The sequence below is a fragment of the Zalophus californianus genome, chromosome 17 (assembly GCF_009762305.2).
Source record: "Zalophus californianus isolate mZalCal1 chromosome 17, mZalCal1.pri.v2, whole genome shotgun sequence".
In the NCBI taxonomy this organism is placed as follows: domain Eukaryota; kingdom Metazoa; phylum Chordata; class Mammalia; order Carnivora; family Otariidae; genus Zalophus; species Zalophus californianus.
The window spans coordinates 41,647,802-41,669,526 of NC_045611.1; the positions used below are offsets into that span (position 1 = coordinate 41,647,802).

Consider the following 21,725-nt stretch of genomic DNA (forward strand, 5'->3'; position numbering starts at 1 on the left):
ACTTTTGTATATTAACATTGTATCCTGCAACCCTGTTGTGATCACTTATTAATTCCAAGATTTTTTTTTTTTTTGGTTGATTCTTTTGGATTTTCTACATAGACCATCTGCGAGCAAAGAGTTTTATTTCTTCTTTCCCAATCTGTATACCTTTTCTTTCCTTTTTCAGTCTTATTGTGTTGGTAGGAAAACTAATCTATTTTTGTTTTAGTTTTTTTTTTTTTAAAGGTTTTATTTATTTGAGAGAGAGTGCGTGCACGATTGGGGGGCGGGGGCAGAGTGAGAGAGAGAAGCAGACTCCCTGCTGAGCAGGGAGTCTGATGTGGGACTTGACCCCAGGACCCTGAGATCATGACCTGAGCTGAAGGCAGTTGCCTAACTGACTGAGCCACCCAGGTGTCCCTTGTTTTAGTTTTTATTTATTTATTCTATTATTGTGTCTAATTTTCCTATTATGGACCTTTCATTTAAATGTAATCATACAATATATGGCCCTTTGTGACAGTTTATTTCATTTAGCATAATGTTTTCAAGATTTATTCATGCTGTAACATGTGTAAGCAAGTACTTAATTTCCTTTAACTGCTGAATCATATTCCATTACCTGGCTATATCCCATTTTATTTATCCATTCTTCAGTTGACAGGACTGGTTCTTTCATCTTTTGGCTATCATAAATAAACCTGGTATGAATGTTTGTGAACAAGTTTTTGTTTGAACACCTGTGTTTTATTCTTTTGTGTATGCACCAAGAAGTGGAGTGGCTGGGTCACAACCGTAACTCTATATGTTTAATCACTTCAGGAACTGCCAGACTGTTTTCCAAAGTGCTGAACTCTTTCACTTTCCCACCAGTAGGGCAGGAGGGTCCCAGTTTCTCCACAGCCTCTCCTGTCTTGTGATTATTTTTTTTTTATTGTAGTCATCCTGATGGTTGTGAAGTGGTGTCTTGTAGTTTTAATTTGCATTTCCCTGATGGCTAAGGATGTTGAGCATCTTTTCATGTGATTACTGGCCATCTGTAGATCTTCACTTTCTTTTTTTTTTTTTATCTTCACTTTTCTTGATGCATATCCTTTGAAGCACAAGTTTTTAACTTTGCTGAGATTCAGTTTTTCTATTTTTTTCTTTTGTTACCTGTGCTTTTGGTGTCAGATCAAAGAAACCATTGTGTTATCCTGGGTCACCCATATTTACTCCTGTGTATTCTTCTAAAAGTTTCATAGTTTTAGCTCTTGGCACCCTTGTCAAAAATCCATTGACCATAAATGAGGTTTTATTTTAGTTTCTCAATTCTGTTGACACAACTGTGTCCATCTTTATGCCTGTCCTACACTATCTTGATAACTATAGATAGGGAAGTGTATGTCCTCCAATATTATTGTTCTTGTTCAAGATTATTTTGGCTATTCTGACTCCCTTGAATTTCCATATGAATTTAAGATTAATGTGTTTATTTCTGCAAAGAAGTCATCTGGGATTTTCATAAAGATTGTGTTGAATCTATAGAACATTTTTTGGGTTATTCTAATTTTAGCAATATTAAGTTTTCTGATCTATTGAACATGAGATATCTTTCTATTCATTTACATCTTCAGTTTCTTTCAACAATTTTTTTTTAGTTTGCGGTCTATAAGTTTTGCACTTCCTTTGTTAAAATTATTACCAAACACTTTCTTCTTTTTGATGCTATTCTAAATGGAATTGCTTATTTGATTGCACTTTCAGATTGTTCACTGCAAAATACAATAGATTTCTGTGTATTGATTTTGTAACCTGCAACCCTGCTGAACTTATTTATTAGTTCTAATAGTTTTTTAGTTGATTCTTTAAGATTTCCTATATACAAGGTTATATAATCTTCAAATATAGTTTTACTTTTTTTTTCCAATCTGGATGGCTTACATTTCATTTTCTTTCACATTGGTGTCTTTTTGGAATATGAAAAAACTGACTTAGAACTTGCCCATCTCATACCAGGCTTCTGAGGCTCAGTGTGTACTTTCACATTCTCTTCTCCACCATACCCGATTCCAAATTCTTTTCCTCATACCCTGCATTATGATGTGTTCTGTTTTTTTACCACGCCACCCCTGCTCCCAGTCTAGTTTTATTTGTCCTTCTGTCATGAAACACAGCTGTTTAGCGTCCACTTCTGGTGATGTCTGGGTCATGGTAGCATTGGTCTTGTAATTATTCTCATTTTCATGATTTGAATTCTTAGAAAACATGATCATAATATTCACAATGTTAAAAATGTTACTAGCAATATCTTGAAACACAGCACACCAGTTGCATAGGTAAAATCAAAGGCAGACCATTAACACTTGTGATTACAGTGATGTTGGATACTTAAATCCCATCAAGTGGAGTGAATCACGGTAATGGATGACCCGTTAGTGGAAACTTACTGTGAACTGCAAGTCATGGAAAACTGACAGCAACTATGGAAGATGGATCATATATCTATGCATATCCATTTATCATTAAAAATAGTTTTGCTTTCAGCTCCTATTTTGGGGGCCACTGTATGGATTTTGTCCATTCCCCTCAAACTTCCACATCTATTTTGGAAAAGTGGGACTTTCTGCACCCTGGAATGGGTTTGCTGGGATGTGGGACTTAACGGTACTAAAGTTTGGATGGTCCTGGAGAAACCAGGACAGTTGGTCCCCCTAATTCTGCTCCTCTGCAGGCTAGGATTCTTCACATTGTAACCTGGATGCAATGTACCTTCTTGGGGCCTCCCAGCTGAAGGGGCCCATCTTGTGACTGCTGGCTTGCTGTTTAACTTGTTTTAGGACAAAACCATGAGACTATGGAATATTGAAGAAATTGACCAAATTCCTTTGGTAATCGAGTACAAAAATGCCCTGGGCTTAAAGGTGAAACAGGTTGGTATTGGGTAATATTAAGCTCAATGAAGGCTTTCATTAGTGTCCTCCACAAATGAACTTATTCTTTGAACCAACATTTATTGGACAACAGGATAAAACCACGAACAAATTGAAATTCTTGCCCTGAGGGAACTTATGTTCTAAAAGAGGAGACCATGAATAAAAAGCATGAAAAATATGTTGTACATCACATGCCAATAAATAATTTGGAGAAAAATAACATAGGGAAGGGGAATGGATGGGAACGCTGGAGGCTATTTGAGAGAGAGAGAAAGAGCACATATAGGTGGGGCAGGGGCAGAGGGAGAGATCTGACTCAAGCAGACTCCCAGCTCAGCAGGGAGCTGAACGTGGGGCTCAATCCCAGGACCCTGAGATCATGACCTGAGCCGAAATCAAGAGTCAGCCACTCCATCCACTGAGCCACTCAGGTGCCCCTGCTGGTCACACTTCAAAGCGTGGCCAGGATAGGTCTCACTGAAAAGGTTAACATTTGTTAAAGACCTGAGGTGGTGAGGGAGTGAGCTGTGCAGATGTTTAGGGGAAGGACTTCCCAGCAGCGGGAAGAGCCAGTGTGGAGGAGACTCTGAAGCAGGAGGGAGCCTGGCGTGTTTGAGGAGTGAATGAGTCAGAGGAGCATGGCTAGGCACACAGCTGGACACAGCATTAGCCTCCTACGCTTTAGCAGCAGACCCCTTGGCCAGGCTCCCAGTGCCTTCCCATGGAAGGGGCTTAGGTGCCTGTTTTTCTCTAGCAGAGGATGGTGGTAGTAGGGTGGGCAGACCTATTTCACCAGGTGTTGCCAGGGCTGGCCACAGAGTCTATCCCTGCATACTGGAGGCCCAGTCCCTATGAGAGGGCCTTGCAGTATAGACACTTGGCTGCACCTTGAGAGACTTGAGGAGTCTATGCTGGGTCCTCTAAGTCCTCCTTCCCTGGAGCCACCTAGGCTCGTCTCCTCTTAGAAGGCCCAGCTGGGAGCCACTGCTGGGCATGGCTAATTTGGAGCAGCACTGCAGGGCAGGGAGATGAGGGGTGGGACCAACATGGATCTTGTCTTTGTGCCTGTGTGGCCATGTTGGCCCTTGGGCCCTAGAGGCTGACTAGCTACAGAGCAGTGTTTGCCCGTGTCCTCCACCTGCCACCTGGGACATGGCCCCCAGGAGCCTCTGAGCCCTGCCATTTTGGGGTTGAGCCACGGGAAATTATGCTACAGAATAAGGTAGGTAAAGGACCGAACGTCTCTCTTACAAAACAAAGAAAAGAGACATACTTGAAGCTGTTCCCAAGATGAGCCCTCTGCATTTGTTTTGCTCAAAATCAACAGAAGAATCCTCAGAAGCCAGGGTTTTCCAGAGGGCCTGCCCTGGGTGGAGTATGGATGCCTCTCCCGCAGGCCTTAGTGCCCTGAGTGGGCAAAGGTGGCAAAGCACAGGGGCTTGGCGTGCCCGTGCAGGGCACACCATCTTGCAGGGGGATGGTGCTGTGGCGGGCATCCCTGAGACCCCTGCCCATGGCCTGACGGCCCGGCCCGTGGTGTTGCTCACTTGTGTGTGGGAAGCAGATATGGTGGCTGAGCTCTGCCACTGTATACACTGTTCTCTGTGGGCCTTGGCCAGAGACAGGCTGAGATGGCAGAGGAGGCTCAGCACCTTCTTCATCTGCTAAAATCACTGCTTTGTTTAGAAATCTCGCCTACTTTTTTCTCATGGTTCTGTAAGTTAGGTCCCCAGGATGTCAGGGAGTTAGGATAGTTCCGAGGCCCCACAGTTGTGCTCTGCCAAGGGCAGAGGATGGGGTTAGATGCCCACCTCCTGTCCTCTCCAATGTCAAGTGGCTGGCGACTCCTGCCCCTAGGACTCCCATAGCAGGGCATGGGCTGGTCGTACCTGCATAGCTTCTGCGGGGGAAGAGAGGGAGAAGCCCATGTGCATTCTCTCTCAGCGGCCTGCAATGTCCCCCCTTGTGGGGGCAGAGAGTACAGAGAGGCGAGGCAGCTCTTACCTTGGCCCAGCCCGAGGGGGGTGGAGCTGGTGCGAGAATTCTACCTGGATGCCTCGGTCCTCTCTGACCAGCACTTGCTTTTCTCTCTTAAAATATTGCATGTCAGTGTGAAGTATGTGACAGGCCTTTCTCCAACTACGAAAGTGACATCTTTTCTGAAACAGTCACCCAATGTGTGTTCTGCCGGATGGATGCCAAAGACTCGTCAACAGAAGCCTCATCATTATCAGGAGGGGAAGACTCACTGTCACAGGAGGGCAGTCTGGGCACAGATGACTGATGGCCACTGGGCTTGCTGACTGACTTGAGCACGTCACCTGTGACGCAGGTTTTTCTCTAGGGCCGGACCCTGGCCGGGACGGCATGTCAAACTGGGGCAAGGGCACGGCCTCAGCTCCACAGCACCCTTGGGGATCAAACACTGTTTTTAGTTTTCATGCAGAATAAATCTAGATTCCTTTAGAAAACAAGCGGGCATGTGAATTCTAGAAGTATTTTGGCTACTTCTAAGCTTTCTGTCTTTGTGTTCATTCTGTCTCCTTTTAGGATCACATTCTGGATTCTGCTGTTGCCCTGTGGGGGCAGCCAGGCCAGCACACGCAGCTCCTGAGCAAAGCTTTGTCAAATGAACAGCAAGATGTGTGGGGACCCCTCTGCGGAGGAGGCTGTTGTGTGGCAAGGCCCTGTGGGTGCCTCCCTGGCTAATGCTCCCAGATGGCCATCAACCCAGGGCAGAGGAAGGTCTGGTTAGGCAGGTGGGTGGAAGGCATTGCCATCACAGAAGGTTTCATGCTCTCTACCCCAGACTTTTCCATTTCCAGAATGCCCAGGCAGATGTACAGCCCTCTTCCTGCTTCCACAGTGCACCACACACTCCATCAATCAGTTACTTCAGAAGGCACAAAGGTTTCGGTTCACAGTAAGGGCTCCCTTTCCCATCTGGTATGGTTCTCGTGATTTCTGTCAATCATGAGTACGCCCCTTGGTTTCTTTTAAAAAACTTAATTCCGGGCCTGATTTATTTAGTGTCTGACCTGCATCCGAGATCTCTGGAGCACCATAACCCGGTGGCCATTATTTGGGCAGGTCCTGGGCTCGGTTCTGCCCTCCTCAGTCACAACCCCGGTGACTGGTCCGACTGGAGCTGGCTGTTCAGGATGTCTTCATTTATTCGCATCAGTGATGTACGAACATGCCAGACCTCCGCTCTGTGCCCTCCCAGCAACTGGGCTTTCAAAGAGAAGTCCCATCGCTAAGCAGTACCCCCCGCGTCCTGCTGTGGGGCACGGCCAGGCCGCAGGTGCCAACAGGGCCCCACTGATGGGCACATAGGTTGTTTCTCGGGTTTTGCTATTACAGGTAATACCGGAGTGACTCTTCCTGTGCCTACGTACTTGCAGGGACTTACATTTCTGTGGATGAGGCTCTCCCACCGGAGGCCCCGCTGGGCGAACGGGGTGAGCAGTGTTTGGTTTTGTTGTTGCTCGCAGGCCCCTCTAACAAGTGTCGGGACGAGGAGGCTGCGGTGTCCGGGAGAGGAGACCCAGGAGCAGCAGGCGGGAAGCCTGGGTGGGGAGGGCCCCGCTTGCTCCCGCAGCACAAACCTCCCCACGTGCGGCGTCGGGACCCCCTCGAAGCTCCCGATCCCTCAGGGCTAGCTCAGGCGCCCGCGGTGCCCCCGGCCTCGCCCCCGGCTCAGGGCCGGCGGGAGGGCACGGCGGAAGGTCCGGTCTCGCCGGGCGGTCGGAGGCGCCCCCAGGGCGGGCAGGGCCGCCGAACCCCGAGCGCGGCCCCAGAGCGCCGCCGCCTCCCGGGCTGAAGGCGCCGCTGCGATGACTGCGCTGCGTGCTCACCGCGGAGCCACGGCGGGGTGTGCCGCCCGACCCGACACCCGGGGCTCGGCCTCGCCGGACGGCCTGGGGGGCTTCCTGCGCCAGGTCTGGAGGGCAGAAGGCCCGACTTCGCGCGGGCATCTCCCAAACACAGGGCCACCGCGGCTCCGCGCCTAGGGGCAGACACCACAGAGACCGGGAGGACCAGCCCGCCGGGGCCTCGCGCACCACTCGCTCCCGGAGCTTCCGCCTTCCGCATCCGACCTCTTGGCTTCAGCCGGGGGTATGAGGCGAACCGCGCACCACGCATGCGCCCGCTGCCGACAAAACTCGCACGCATGCGCACGGCCGATGGACTAAATGATGATGAAGAGGAGATTCTCGCCCTATCCGTGCGGGCGGCGCCGTGGCTTAGTTGGTTAAAGCGCCTGTCTAGTAAACAGGAGATCCTGGGTTCGAATCCCAGCGGTGCCTCAACCGAGCGTCCCGGCTCTCTTTTTAGCGGTGCACGCACATTTTTGCTCCGCTGCCCCGCCCCGCCCCTCCTCACTTTGGGTGTGTGAAGGTGAGTCTAAGAAGCCAGTTTCGTCCGCCCTTTGCGGCGGCGGGGTCCTTTCCCCGGGTCTCGGTGGGCGGTGGCGTCCGCGGCCGGGACCAGCGAGGACCAGCGTTCCCTGCTGCTGCGTGGGGCAGGGCGAGCGCGGGCCTCCTCCGCCCATTCCTCCTCCGAGCTCCATCTCCGGCCGTGCGGTCGGTATCACCCATTTTACAGACGCGCCTGGCGAGGTCCAAGTTGAACCCGGCCATCGTGCCCCTGGGGCTTCGGGAAGGATGAAAACTCCGGGGAGGAGACGGTCACTGGGACCCTTGTGCGAGTTAGAGCCGGTATCCCCAGGGGGCCAGGTGGGAAGCACACCCCTGAGATCCGGGGCTCTGGCTGCTGCACAAATAGAGGGCTGGGGGGCCTGGCCCAGAGCCATTGCACCGGAGTCCCTGGGGGTGCAGCGTCGCGTTGGAATTTTGAACAGTTACCCAGGAACACTCGGGTCAGGCTCCACAAAATTCATGTCAGAAGCAACAGGACAGTCCCAAGGAGCTGTAGAGATGGCAGTTACAGCATCAGGCTGTGTTCCGAAGAGTCAAATTCACCTCCTCCAGAAGCAGCATCTCTCTCTACCTCTCTCATGCGTCTGGGTTTATTGTCTGTTTCTTCTCTTGTTTTGGGGGTCAGTTGCAGTTCCGATGGGAGCATTCTCCCCGTTCCAATCAGAGGTGAGTTTAGTGGTAATAGGGCTCGAGTCGTTGGGTTGGGGGGTGGTTGTTTTACTTGGTGCATCTTTACTGCTACCCTGAGGTATACCGGCTCTGTTTTGAGCACTGGCCTATTTGGGGGCGAAGGGGAGATGTTGGTTGGGGGTGTAAGTCTGGCTGTTAGGGAGGGTCAGCGGAAGAAAAGCATTTGTGGCCATCAGCCATGCATGCAGCAGATGACTTTGAAGCCATCGGATTGGGTGAGCACCCTTAGGCAGTGAGCAAAGGCAGAAAAGAGAAATAGGACCAACGTTAAGTCTACCCCTCCCATTCTTTAAAAATGCCATGCTATTTCTGTCCCAGGGCCTTTGTACTTTCTGTGTCTTGTGTTTGCAATGCTGTTTCCTGGGCCCTTCCTCATTTTCTGGCCTCCATTAAGGGTATCACCTCCTTGGGAAGCCTCCCCTTACCCTTCTCTGTACAGGAGTCCTTGCCTGCCCCAGGCCAGCCTCCAGTGCATTATAGTGATTATTTCCTTTAATAGCCTGTTCATAGTCTAAACTTGTCTTATTTGTCTATTGCCTGTCTCCTCAAATAAAATTAAACCCTAAGGCCTAGGGAGCCACATATGCCTATATTTACCTCTGTGCCCCCAGCACCTAATGGTGCTTGAAACATGGTAGGCATTTGTGGACACGTGACTTTTAAAATTTGATCATATTATCTTGATTGGATTATGTAATCTGAGGTTTTTGGACCACTAGTCCATCTTTTCAAATAATGTAAGGCAGCACTTCTCAAAATGTCCCTAAGAGTCCCTAAGACCCTTTCAGGTGGTCAAATCGATTTTCATAGTGATACTCAGATGTTATGTTGCTTTTTCACTATGTTGACATTTGCACTGATGTGCAGAAGCAATGGTGAGTAAAATTGCCGGCACCTTAGCAGGAATCAGGGTGGTGGCGCTAAAGGGCCCCACTTGTCACTGTGTTCATTCTTCACCACCACTTTTGCAGGAAAAAGAAAAAGCCAGTTTCACTTAAGAATGTCTTTTATGAAGCAGTAAACATTATTAATTTTATTAAATCTAGATACTTGAGCACACAACTTTTTAATCCTTTGTGTGAGGAAATGGGAAGTAGGCAGAAAGCACATCTACGGGAGTACTGAGGTACCGTGGCTGTTTCGAGAAACAGTACTTGAGACTGAGTTGTTAGCAGACATGGCCACATTTTTCATAAAATACCATTTTTGCTTGAGGGAATAACCAGCTATTTAACAGACATTTTCTGGAAAATGAATAAAATGAGCCCGTCACTCAAGAAAAACAACTGACAGTATTTGTTGCCAAATGATAAAATACGATTTTCCAGGCAAGAACTGTAATTTTGGAGAAAGTATCTATCGCCGTGAGCTTGACCACTTTCCAATATTTAAAAACTTTCTGATGAGATTGGTGGTTATATTAATGAATATATTTTTTCCATATTATATAACAAAATACATGAACATTTGGAAAATATGCATGATTTGGTGAACCAGTATTTTCCAAATGACCAATGTATGATCCATCAAAAGCAAAGTATATTTTAATGTCACAGAGTTTGAAATGTTCATAGTATGGTTTCAGATTCCACACCACCATTTATTCAGTTTTGGTGTATTATGAAAGAAGAATATCCACAATTTTTGGCAAAGTCCACTGAAGTCTCCTTTTCCAACTACATGTCTGAAGACAGATTTCCTTGTTCTACTTCAATCAAAATAACATATCCCAAGAGACTGACCAGCTATGAAACTCAACATAAATGAGATTTGCAAAACTGTAAAACAATGTTAGCTTCTCACTAAATTTTGTTTTATTTAGGTTAACATGGAATAGGTTTATTTATTATTGTTGTTTTAAGATCAATTACATAAATGAAATATTTGTATATTTTTCTCAGTTTTCATTTCTTTTTTTTTTTTTTAAGATTTTATTTATTTATTTGACCGAGACAGCGAGAGAGGGAACACAAGCAGGGGGAGTGGGAGAGGGAGAAGCAGGCCTCCTGCTGAGCAGGGAGCCTGATGTGGGGCTCAATCCCAGGACCCTGGGATCATGACGTGAGCCGAAGGCAGATGCTTAACAACTGAGCCACCCAAGCACCCCTCAGTTTTCATTTCTAATATCTCAAATATTTATAGATATATTCCAAATAAACAAAAGCTTATTTGGGATTCTCAATAATTTTTTAAAAATCATGAACTCCTTGACCTTCACAAGGGCAACATACATTAAGGCATGTGTGAGGTGGGGGTGCAGGTCCTAGCAAGAACAGAAGCAAGAAAAGAAGCAAAGGGAAAAAAAAAACACAACAGCTTTTTCTTTCATGGGGTCCCTGTGGTTTCTCTGTCTCAATTTGGTTGTTCTAAGGATTAAATAAGTTATGTTCCCCCTTAGGGCACATAGAGTGAGTGCTGCATGGGGGTTTACCGTTCTACTTAGGCCTTTGGTTGATCAACCGAGGCCTGCCCGTTTAGGGAGGGCAATATGCTCCACTAGGTCTACCAATTCAAATGTTAACTTCCTCCGGAAACACCATCACGGACACACCCAGAATAATATATGATCAAATACCTGAGCACCCTAGTCGCCCAGTCAAGCTGACACATAAAACTAACCCTTTTTGGGGGGTGATGGAAACATTTTTTATCTTGGTAGGGGTGTGGGTATGTATGTATCAAAACTCACTTGATTGAGCCGAGGAGACCCCGCACAGTGCTGCCAACGCCCCGGCGGAGAAGCTGAGGTCATCATCGAATTTGAAATATTTAAAGTGGATACAAAACTGTTTCAGCAATGCAGACAATTAAGTGTGTTGTTGTGGGCGATGGTGCCGTTGGTAAAACATGTCTTCTGATATCCTACACAACAAACAAATTTCCATCTGAATATGTACCAACTGTTTTTGACAACTATGCAGTCACAGTTATGATTGGTGGAGAGCCATATACTCTTGGACTTTTTGATACTGCAGGGCAAGAGGATTATGACAGATTACGACCGCTGAGTTATCCACAAACAGATGTATTTCTAGTCTGTTTTTCAGTGGTCTCTCCATCCTCATTTGAAAATGTGAAGGAAAAGTGGGTGCCTGAAATAACTCACCATTGTCCAAAGACTCCTTTCTTGCTTGTTGGGACCCAAATTGATCTCCGAGATGACCCCTCTACGACTGAGAAACTTGCCAAGAACAAACAGAAGCCTATCACTCCAGAGACTGCTGAAAAGCTGGCCCGTGACCTGAAGGCGGTCAAGTATGTGGAGTGTTCTGCACTCACACAGAAAGGCCTAAAGAATGTATTTGACGAAGCAATACTGGCTGCCCTGGAGCCTCCCGAACCGAAGAAGAGCCGCAGGTGTGTGCTGCTATGAACATGTCTCCGGAGCCCTTTCCGCACAGCTGGTGTCAGCATCGTACTAAAAGCAATGTTAAATCAAACTAAAGATTAAAGATTAAAATTCGTTTTTGCAATTAAAAAAAAAAACTCACTTGATTGTACACTTAAGATCTATACAGTTCATGGCGTGAAAGTTCATCTCAGTGAAAATATAAAACAAACGATGTCACGTTGATGGCAATCAGGATCTTCATCCCCAGTCGGCCCCCCTCTCCTGCCCACCCCCCCACCCCAGGAAAGTTCAACTCCTCTTGCCTCTTGCCTGAGCCCTCACAGCAGGACCGTCCCATCACCCCCTATTTCTACCTCCTGTGCCATTCCAGCCTGGGAGGGGGGTCCCGGATACAGGTGCGTCTGAGCAAGGAGGGCAGAGATGTGCACATGCTATTAACTGTTTCCTGGGAAGAGCTTCACATTTAATGACTGGAGAGAGGCCTCAGCCTCAGGGAAGAGCGCCACCTGCTGCCAGGGAGGGGACCACTGCTCTGGGTTCTTGGGTCGGGGTGAGGGGGGCAGCAAAGACAAAATCAGTCATGGATTTCCCTCACCCCATCCTGGCTCAGTCACATGGTTATTTATTTATTTTTTTAATAAATCAAACCATAACGTTGAATGGATTTGTCCAAATGATACATTTCTCACCACATTTTATTTCTTATAATTAATTAGATTATACTTCAATACAAAAATCTCATCAAAATTTAACTTCAATTCAGCAAACATGGAATGAGTGTGTCTATTAGGTGTAGGACGATTTACCACATGCTCTAGGACTGTAAACATGAGGTTGAAAGGTCTGAGGGGGCGTTAAGATGGGGCGCAAAGGGCACGTATAGTAATCAGCATGGACTGGTTTCCAACCTTTATGTTTTGGTTGTTCAGTGGTCTGTGCTCCTGAGATAGTCTCACATCCCTCTGAATTGAGGGTGGCTCCTTAGAAGGCTACTGTAATCAGTTATTTTATATAATGGTACCAAGTTGGCCACCAGCTGAGCTTACTCTGCTATGTGCAGCATATTACCGGGCGTACCTGCGTGTATCAGGGATGGAGTATCATAGAGGAGCTTGGGACCCTGGCTTTAAGGAGGGAGCGAGTCTGCTTGTGAATGCCTCAACAGAGCTGCTGTGGGTCAGCCCCAAGGGCACACAGCTGGGGTGGCCTGGGGGGTTGGGGTGGACACGTGGGCTGGCTGCCAGGCCGTGACTTTCAGTAAAACCACATCTGTGAGACGAATCAAGCCCAGAGATGGCGGGGCTGACCAGACTGGTGGAGGGACACGTACCCCTGATTTCTCTCTTTCAGGGAATCCCAAAGCTTGGTTCAATGTATCATAGTGAAAGAATTTTGTTTAACTCAGGATAACACATAGTACAGAAATATAGTTGTATAAACCCATTTATACAAATGTTTCTAGACCACATAAAATCTCATTATCGAGCTACAAATTGATTCTAGATCAGCAGCATTTCAAAATGAGATTGGACGTAAACAAATGGAGAGGTGGGCCATTAGGCTTATTATAGTCTTTATTCCTTGCCTTCCAAAACGAACAAATATGTAGCCAGCGAATAGTAACCTATTAGCTACATAAACATGTACAATGTCTCCCAATAATTTTGAGATAATGCTGAATTTTATATTTGCAACCAACCGCAACAACATGGCATATATACTTTATTGTTGCATCTATTAATCTTTGGCAGCTTGCAGAACCGAAGCCCTGTGGGAAGGGCTTAAAGCCAGGCTCTTCTTGGCAGGGGCGGTGGGGAGACAGGTGACCTGCAGCCAACGCTTGGTCTCAGGCTCTGCGCTTGGTGTCTGGGGATGCGCGCTCCTCAGGATTCCTCCAGCTGAAGAAAAAGAGACCTGCACTGGCTCCTGACACTGGGAAGTCCAAGGGCTCCAGCTTCCGGTTGGGGTGGCTCCACGGTCTCCAGCAATGTTTTCAGGACCTATGAGCTCATTCTCCAACCCTTGGCTCTGCTTCCGTCGCCTCCACGTCAGGGGCAGTAGGCTGCTGGTAGCTCCAGACTGACACCCCACTGCTCTGGAGGCTCAGGGTGAAGAGTTTCCCACGGCTCCGAAATCGTGCGCTGAGTCTTGAGAGCAGAGTTGGGCCTCACGTCTTCCTTGACTGTGTTCTCTGAGACCAGGGGAAGGAATATTAAATGTGCAGTGATTGGCTCAGGCCACACAGGCAGGTCCCTAAGACGTGGCTGGGGCAGCTGGCCAGCTCCACCTATCCCCTGGGCTGAGCCCCCAGGGGCAGTGAGGGCCCAGAGATAACTAGAGATGCCGTCACCAGGAAGGAGGGAGGGTGGATGGAGCTCACAGTGTCCTCTCATGGTCCTGGGGACACATCAGCATCTGCTCCCCAGTGACTTTGCAGAGCTTCTGAAGGGACCCTTGAAAATCCTCTCTACTGCTGAGGGAAGAAACTAGACGAAGAAAGATATATGCAATGTGATCGTGTTCATTATGCTTAAAAAAACCCACAAATGGTATATTTTCTATGGGTACACATATACGTATGTAAAAAAAAAAACCTATGTTAAATTCATTTTAGTGGTTACTTCTGGAAAGATAGGGAGGAGACTGGGATGAGCTGTCAAGAGGGCTTTGTCTTTCTATATACAGGACAGATTTTTAAATTTAATTAAAAATAGTTTACATATAATAAAATTCACCTTTTTTTTGGTTGAGTTTTGAAAAATGCATAAAGTCATGTAACCACCGCCACAATCATAATAAAGAACAGTTTCCTCAGTCCCCAAAATCCCTTGTAGTTAACCCCTTAGGAGTTAATCCCTTCACAAATCCCAACCTCTGGAAACCATTGATCTGCAGTCCATCACAGTTTTGTCTGTCGGAGCGTGTCATAGAAATGGTCTCATACAGTATGTACCCTTTTGAGTCTGGTTTTTTCATCCATTTTGAGATTCATCCATGGTGTATGTGTGGGTAGTTTGTTCCTTATTTTCTGCTGGATAATATTCCATTTTGGAGTGTACCACAGTTTACCTTGTTGAAGGACATTTGGGTTATTTCCAGTGTGGGGCCATTATGAATAAAATGCTATAAATATTCAAATACAGACGTGGGTACCTAAGTTTTCATTTCTCCCGGGTAAATACCTACAAGTGGGATGGCCGAATCACAGGGTAAGTGTATGTTTGCCTTTGTGAGAAACTGCACACCGTTTTCCATAATGCCACATCAGCAATTTTGAGTATTTAAGTTGCCCTGCAACTTCACCAGTATTTGCTGTTTTTATTTTAGCCATTCTAATAAGTGTGTACTGGTTTCTAGTTGTGTTTTTTATTTTTTTTAAAGATTTTTATTTATTTATTTATTTATTTGACGGGGGCGGGGGAGAGCGCACAAGCAGGGGGAACAGCAGGAGGAGAGGGAGAAGCAGACGCCCGCCGAGCAGGGAGCCCGATGTGGGGCTCGATCCCAGGACCCCAGGATCATGACCTGAGCTGAAGGCAGACGCTTAACCAACTGAGCCACCCAGGCGCACCACTCTATTTGTGTTTTTAAAGAGACTTTTGATTTTGAAATAATCTTAGACTTACAGAAGAGTTGCAAAAATAGTACAGAGAGTTCCTGTGTCCTCTTTACTCAGCGCCACTGATATTAACATATTACATAATCATGGTATGTTTATAAAAATGACATTAACGTTGGTGCAGTACTAGTGACTAAATTACGGACTTTTATTTGCTAATGTCCGCTTTTGGTTCTGGCATCCAATCCAGGATCCCACATTGCATGTAGCCTTTGTGTCTCCTTGGTCTCCGCCGATAGGTGATTGCTCCCCAGTCTTCATGACTTTGTCTTTCATGATTTTGACACTTTTGAAGAGTGGTGGTCAGGTATTTTGTGGAATGTCCCTCAATTTAGATTTGTCTGACATTTTCTCCTAATTAGGCTGATACTGTGGATTTGGGGGAGCATGTCATACAGGTTGGTTGGTTGATCCGTTTTTTAGCACTTTATTATTTTCTGGCTTTGCCAGCTTATCAGTGTATTCTCTGTTCCAGCCCTAGAATCAACCTCTTCTCCCCAAATTCCTGGTTCCTTACATGAGAGAACAGCATTTAGAAATCAAGATCTGGGTACTGGGTGTGCTTACTGCTACTGGGGTGTCACTGCTTCTAGGCTATCTCAGTGGACAGAGCTAGGGAATTCTTTTTTTTTTTTAAGATTTTATTTATTTTTTTGAGAGAGAGCATGAGCAAGGGTGGGGGTGGGGCAGGGCAGAGGGAGAGGAAGAAGCAGACTCCACACTGAGCAGGGAGCCTGACACGGGGCTCGATCCCAGGACCCCGGGATCATGACCTGAGCCGAAGGCAGATGCTTAATCGACTGAGCCACCCTGGCGCCCCAAGCTAGGGAATTCTATGTATGTGTTCTAAACACGCAAATACACACATCTCTATTTCTGTCTGTGTATATACTTTTTTTTACTTTAAATTTTTTATTGTTATGTTAATCACCATACATTACATCATTAGTTTGTGATGTAGTGTTCCATGATTCATTGTTTGTGCATAACACCCAGTGCTCCACGCAGAACGTGCCCTCTTTAATACCCATCACCAGGCTAACCCATCCCCCCACCCCCTCCCCTCTAGAACCCTCAGTCTGTTTTTCAGAGTCCATCATCTCTCATGGTTCATCTCCCCCTCTGACTTACTCCCCTTCATTCTTCCCCTCCTGCTATCTTCTTCTTTTTCTTTTTTCTTAACATATGTTGCATTATTTGTTTCAGAAGTACAGATCTGTGATTCAACAGTCTTGCACAATTGAGAGCGCTCACCGTAGCACATACCCTACCCAATGTCTATCACCCAGCCACCCCATCCCTCCCACCCCCCACCACTCCTGCAACCCTCAGTTTGTTTCCTGAGATTAAGAATTCCTCATGTCAGTGAGGTCATATGATACATGTCTTTCTCTGATTGACTTATTTCACTCAGCATAACACCCTCCAGTTCCAGCCACGTCCTTGCAAATGGCAAGATCTCATTCCTTTTGATGGCTGCATAATATTCCATTGTGTATATATACCACCTCTTCTTTGTCCATTCATCTGTCGATGGACATCTTGGCTCTTTCCACAGTTTGGCTATTGTGGACATTGCTGCTATAAACATTGGGGTGCGTGTACCCCTTCGGATCCCTACATTTGTATCTTTGGGGTAAATACCCAGTAGTGCAATTGCTGGATCGTATGGTAGCTCTATTTTCAACTGTTTGAGGAACCTCCATGCCGTTTTCCAGAGTGGCTGCACCAGCTTGCATTCCCACCAAGAGTGTAGGAGGGCTCCCCTTTCTCCGCATCCCCGCCAACATCTGTCGTTTCCTGACTTGTTAATTTGAGCCATTCTGACTGGTGTGAGGTGGTATCTCATTGAGGTGTTGATTTGGATTTCCCTGATGCTGAGCGATGTTGAGCACTTTTTCATGTGTCTGTTGGCCATTTGGATGTCTTCTTTGGAAAAATGTCTGTTCATGTCTTCTGCCCATTTCTTGATTGGATTATTTGTTCTTTGGGTGTTGAGTTTGATAAGTTCTTTATAGATTTTGGATACTAGCCCTTTATCTGATATGTCATTTGCAAATATATTCTCCCATTCTGTCGGTTGTCTTTTGGTTTTGTGGACTGTTTCTTTTGCTGTGCAAAAGCTTTTTATCTTGATGAAATCCCAATAGTTCATTTTTGCCCTGGCTTCCCTTGCCTCTGGCGATGTTTCTAGGAAGACGTTGCTGCGGCTGAGGTCGAAGAGGTTGCTGCCTGTGTTCTCCTTTAGGATGTTGATGGACTCCTGTCTCCCGTTTAGGTCTTTCAACCATTTGGAGTCTATTTTTTGTGTGTGGTGTAAGGAAATGGTCCAGTTTCATTCTTCTGCATGTGGCTGTCCAATTTTCCCAACACCATTTGTTGAAGAGACTGTCTTTTTGCCATTGGACATTCTTTCCTGCTTTGTCAAAGATGAGTTGACCATAGAGTTGAGGGTCCATTTCTGGGCTCTCGATTCTGTTCCATTGATCTATGTGTCTGTTTTTGTGCCAGTACCATACTGTCTTGATGATGACAGCTTTGTAATAGAGCTGTAAGTCCGGAATTGTGATGCCGCCAGCTTTGCTTTTCTTTTTCAACATTCCTCTGGCTATTCGGGGTCTCTTCTGGTTCCATACAAATTTTAGGATTATTTGTTTCATTTCTTTGAAAAAAGTGGATGGTATTTTGATGGCGATTGCATTGAATGTGTAGATTGCTCTAGGTAGCATTGACATCTTCACAATGTTGGTTCTCCCAATCCATGAGCATGGAATGGTTTTCCATTTCTTTGTGTCTTCTTCAATTTCTTTCATGAGTATTTTATAGTTTTCTGAGTACAGATCCTTTGCCTCTTTGGTTAAATTTATTCCTAGGTATCTTATGGTTTTGGGTGCAGTTGTAAATGGGATCGACTCCTTGATTTGTCTCTCTTCTGTCTTGTTGTTGGTGTATAGGAATGCCACTGATTTCTGTGCACTGATTTTATATCCTGCTACTTTACTGAATTCCTGTATGAGTTCTAGCAGTTTTGGGTTTTCCACATACAGTATCATATCATCTGCAAAGAGTGAGAGTTTGACTTCCTCTTTGCCGATTTGGATGCCTTTGATTTTTTTTGTTGTTGTTGTCTGATTGCTGTGGCTAGGACTTCTAATACTATGTTGAATAGCAGTGGTGATAGTGGACAACCCTGCCGCGTTCCTGACCTTAGGGGAAAAGCTCTCAGCTTTTCCCCATTGAGAATGATATTCGCTGTAGGTTTTTCATAGATGGCTTTTATGATATTGAGGTATGTACCCTCTATCCTTATACTCTGAAGAGTTTTGATCAAGAAAGGATGCTGTACTTTGTCAAATGCTTTTTCTGCATCTATTGAGAGGATCATATGATTCTTGTTCTTTCTTTTGTTAATGTATTGTATCACGTTGATTGATTTGTGGATGTTGAACCAGCCTTGCAGCCCAGGGATAAATCCCACTTGGTCGTGGTGAATAATCCTTTTAATGTACTGTTGGATCCTATTGGCTAGTATTTTGGTGAGAATTTTTGCATCCATGTTCATCAAGGATATTGGTCTGTCCCATTCTCCTTTTTGATGGGGTCTTTGTCTGGTTTTGGGATCAAGGTAATGCTGGCCTCATAAAATGAGTTTGGAAGTTTTCCTTCCATTTCTATTTTTTGGAACAGTTTCAGGAGAATAGGTATTAATTCTTCTTTAAATGTCTGATAGAATTCCCCTGGGAAACCATCTGGCCCTGGGCTTTTGTTTCTTGGGAGATTTTTGATGACTGCTTCAATTTCCTTAGTGGCCATAGGTCTGTTCAGGTTTTCTATTTCTTCCTGGTTCAATTTTGGTAGTTGATACATCTCTAGGAATGCATCCATTTCTTCCAGGTTATCTAATTTGCTGGCATAGAGTTGCTCATAATATGTTCTTATTATTGTTTGTATTTCTTTGGTGTTGGTTGTGATGTCTCCTCTTTCATTCATGATTTTGTTGATTTGGGTCATTTCTCTTTTCTTTTTGATCAGTTTGGCCAGGGGTTTATCAATCTTGTTAATTCTTTCAAAGAACAAGCTCCTAGTTTCATTGATCTGTTCTACTGTTCTTTTGGTTTCTAGTTCATTGATTTCTGCTCTGATCTTGATTATTTCTCTTCTCCTGCTGGGTTTAGGCTTTATTTGCTGTTGTTTCTCCAGCTCCTTTAGGTGTAGGGTTAGGTTGTGTATTTGAGACCTTTCTTGTTTCTTGAGAAAGGCTTGTATTGCTATATACTTTCCTCTTAGGACTGCCTTTGCTGTATCCCAAAGATTTTGAACAGTTGTGGTTTCATTTTCATTGGTTTCCATGAATTTTTTTAATTCTTCTTTAATTTCCTGGTTGACCCATTCATTCTTTAGTAGGATGCTCTTTAGCCTCCATGTATTTGAGTTCTTTCTGACTTTCCTCTTGTGATTGAGTTCTAGTTTCAAAGCATTGTGGTCTGAAAATATGCAGGGAATAATCCCAATCTTTTGGTACTGGTTGAGACCTGATTTGTGACCTAGCATGTGATGAATTCTGGAGAATGTTCCATGGGCACTAGAGAAGAATGTGTATTCCGTTGCTTTGGGATGGAAGGTTCTCAATATGTCTGTGAAGTCCATTTGGTCCAGTGTGTCATTTAAAGTCTTTATTTCCTTGTTGATCTTTTGCTTAGATGATCTGTCCATTTCCGTCAGGGGGTGTTAAAGTCCCCCACTATTATTGTATTGTTGTCAATGTGTTTCTTTGCTTTGGTTATTAATTGCCTTATATAATTGGCTGCTCCCATGTTAGGGGCATAGATATTTACAATTGTTAGATCTTCTTGTTGGATAGACCTTTAAGTAGGATATAGTGTCCTTCCTCATCTCTTATTACAGTCTTTGCTTTAAAATCTAATTTGTCTCATATAAGGATTGCCACCCCAGCTTTTTTTTAGTGTCCATTAGCATGGTAAATGGTTTTCCACCCCCTCACTTTCAATCTGGGGGTGTCTTTGTGTCTAAAATGAGTCTCTTGCAGACAGCATATCGATGGGTCTTGTTTTTTACTCCAATCTGATAGCCTGTGTCTTTTGATTGGGGCATTTAGCCCATTTACATTCAGGGTAACTATTGAAAGGTATGAATTTAGTGCCATTGTATTGCCTGTAAGGTGACTGTGACTGTATATCGTCTGTGTTCCTTTCTGATCTATGGTGCTTTTAGGCTCTCTCTTTGCTTAGAGGACCCCTTTCAATATTTCTTGGAGGGCTGGTTTCGTGTTTGCAAATCCCTTTAGTTTTTGTTTGTTCTGGAAGCTTTTTATCTCTCCTTCTATTTTCAATGACAGCCTAGCTGGATATAGTATTCTTGGCTGCATATTTTTCTCGTTTAGTGCTCTGAAGATATCTTGCCAGTCCTTTCTGGCCTGCCAGGTCTCTGTGGATAGGTCTGTTGCCAATCTAATATTTCTACCATTGTAGGTTACATATCTCTTCTCCCGAGCTGCTTTCAGGATTTTCTCTTTGTCTCTGAGACTCGTAAGTTTTACTATTAGATGTCGGGGTGTTGACCTATTATTGTTGATTTTGAGAGAGGTTCTCTGTGCCTCCTGGATTTTGATGCCTGTTTCCTTCCTCACGTTAGGGAAGTTCTCTGCTATTATTTGCTCCAATATACCTTCTGCCCCTCTCTCTCTTTCTTCTTCTTCTGGGATCCCAATTATTCTAATGTTGTTTCGTCTTATCGTATCACTTATCTCTCGAATTCTGCCCTCGTGATCTTGTAGTTCTTTATCTCTCTTTTTCTCAGCCTCTTTATTTTCCATCATTTGGTCTTCTATATCACTGATTCTCTCTTCTGCCTCATTTATCCTAGCAGTTAGTGCCCCCATTTTTGATTGCACCTCATCATTAGCCTTTTTGATTTAGACTTGGTTAGATTTTAGTTCTTTTATTTCTCCAGAAAGGGTTCCTCTAATAACTTCCATGCTGTTTTCAAGCCCAGCTAGTATCTTTAAAGTCATGATTCTGATCTCTAGGTCCGACATCGTACTAATGTCCGTATTGAGTAGGTCCCTGGCTGACGGTAGTACCTCTTGTTCTTTTTGCTGAGGTGATTTTTTTCATCTTGTCATTTTGTCCAGAGGAGCATAGATGAATGAGAGAACAAAATGCTAACAGGTTAACAATGTCCCCAGCAAATATACTGTATACAAATCAGAAAAGACCTGAAACCAGGGGAAAAGAAAGGGAAAGAAAAAAGAAAGAGAAAAAAAAAAAGATAAAAACAAAAACAGAACAATACAAAAAAAGCAGAATATGATCAAATATGATCAGGCTAGCATAGATTAGTGCCACACACTAGATTTTGGGCGTATTTTGGTCTGTTAGAAAAAAGTGCCTCCTAAAATTTTAAAGGAAGAAAGACATATATGTACAAAATAAGGGTTGATACAATGAAGGGATGGAAGATGACTGTAAAGATGAAAATTATAAAAGATTTTATAAAAGGAATTGATAAGTTGTTTGAAAAAAGAAAGAAGAAGATTTTTAAAAAAAGAAAAAAGGGAGAGAATGTGATCAGGCAGGAGACTAGAACAAAGCCATACACTAGTGATTTAGGGAATATTTTGATCTGTTAGAAGAAACTGTATCTCAAAATTTTAAAGAGAGAACAACTTATATATATATATGCCAAAAATAAGGGTAACTACTATG

At 44.8% G+C, this 21,725-nt stretch overlaps 2 protein-coding genes and 1 non-coding gene across 5 annotated transcripts in view; all 3 read left to right on the forward strand.

The window, feature by feature from the left end:
• The window catches only part of WDR88 (WD repeat domain 88), a 43,156-nt gene extending 36,629 nt beyond the window's left edge, over positions 1-6,527 (forward strand). The window contains exons 10-11 of one of the 3 annotated variants that reach the window (XM_027620288.2): positions 2,802-2,894; positions 5,008-6,527. In XM_027620288.2, the coding sequence (XP_027476089.1) occupies positions 2,802-2,894; positions 5,008-5,181 (267 nt within the window). In that variant the 3' untranslated portion in view covers positions 5,182-6,527. The remainder of the gene's footprint in view (positions 1-2,801; positions 2,895-5,007) is intronic. The other 2 variants (XM_027620290.2, XM_027620291.2) reach the window with 2 other exon arrangements.
• Positions 6,528-7,133: 606 nt separating this feature from the next.
• TRNAT-AGU lies at positions 7,134-7,207 on the forward strand. The gene has a single exon. It is a non-coding gene; the product is annotated as a tRNA-Thr (tRNA).
• A 3,536-nt stretch (positions 7,208-10,743) lies between these two features.
• On the forward strand, positions 10,744-11,423 carry LOC113936412 (cell division control protein 42 homolog). Its single transcript, XM_035725136.1, has one exon. The coding sequence runs from the start codon at positions 10,827-10,829 to the stop codon at positions 11,400-11,402; it is 576 nt and encodes a 191-aa protein (XP_035581029.1). The 5' UTR covers positions 10,744-10,826; the 3' UTR covers positions 11,403-11,423.
• The last annotated feature ends 10,302 nt before the right edge of the window (positions 11,424-21,725 follow it).

Excerpts from the sequence above, each read along its gene's own strand:
- LOC113936412 (XM_035725136.1), top strand. The coding sequence starts at position 10,827 with ATGCAGACAATTAAGTGTGTTGTTGTGGGCGATGGTGCCGTTGGTAAA.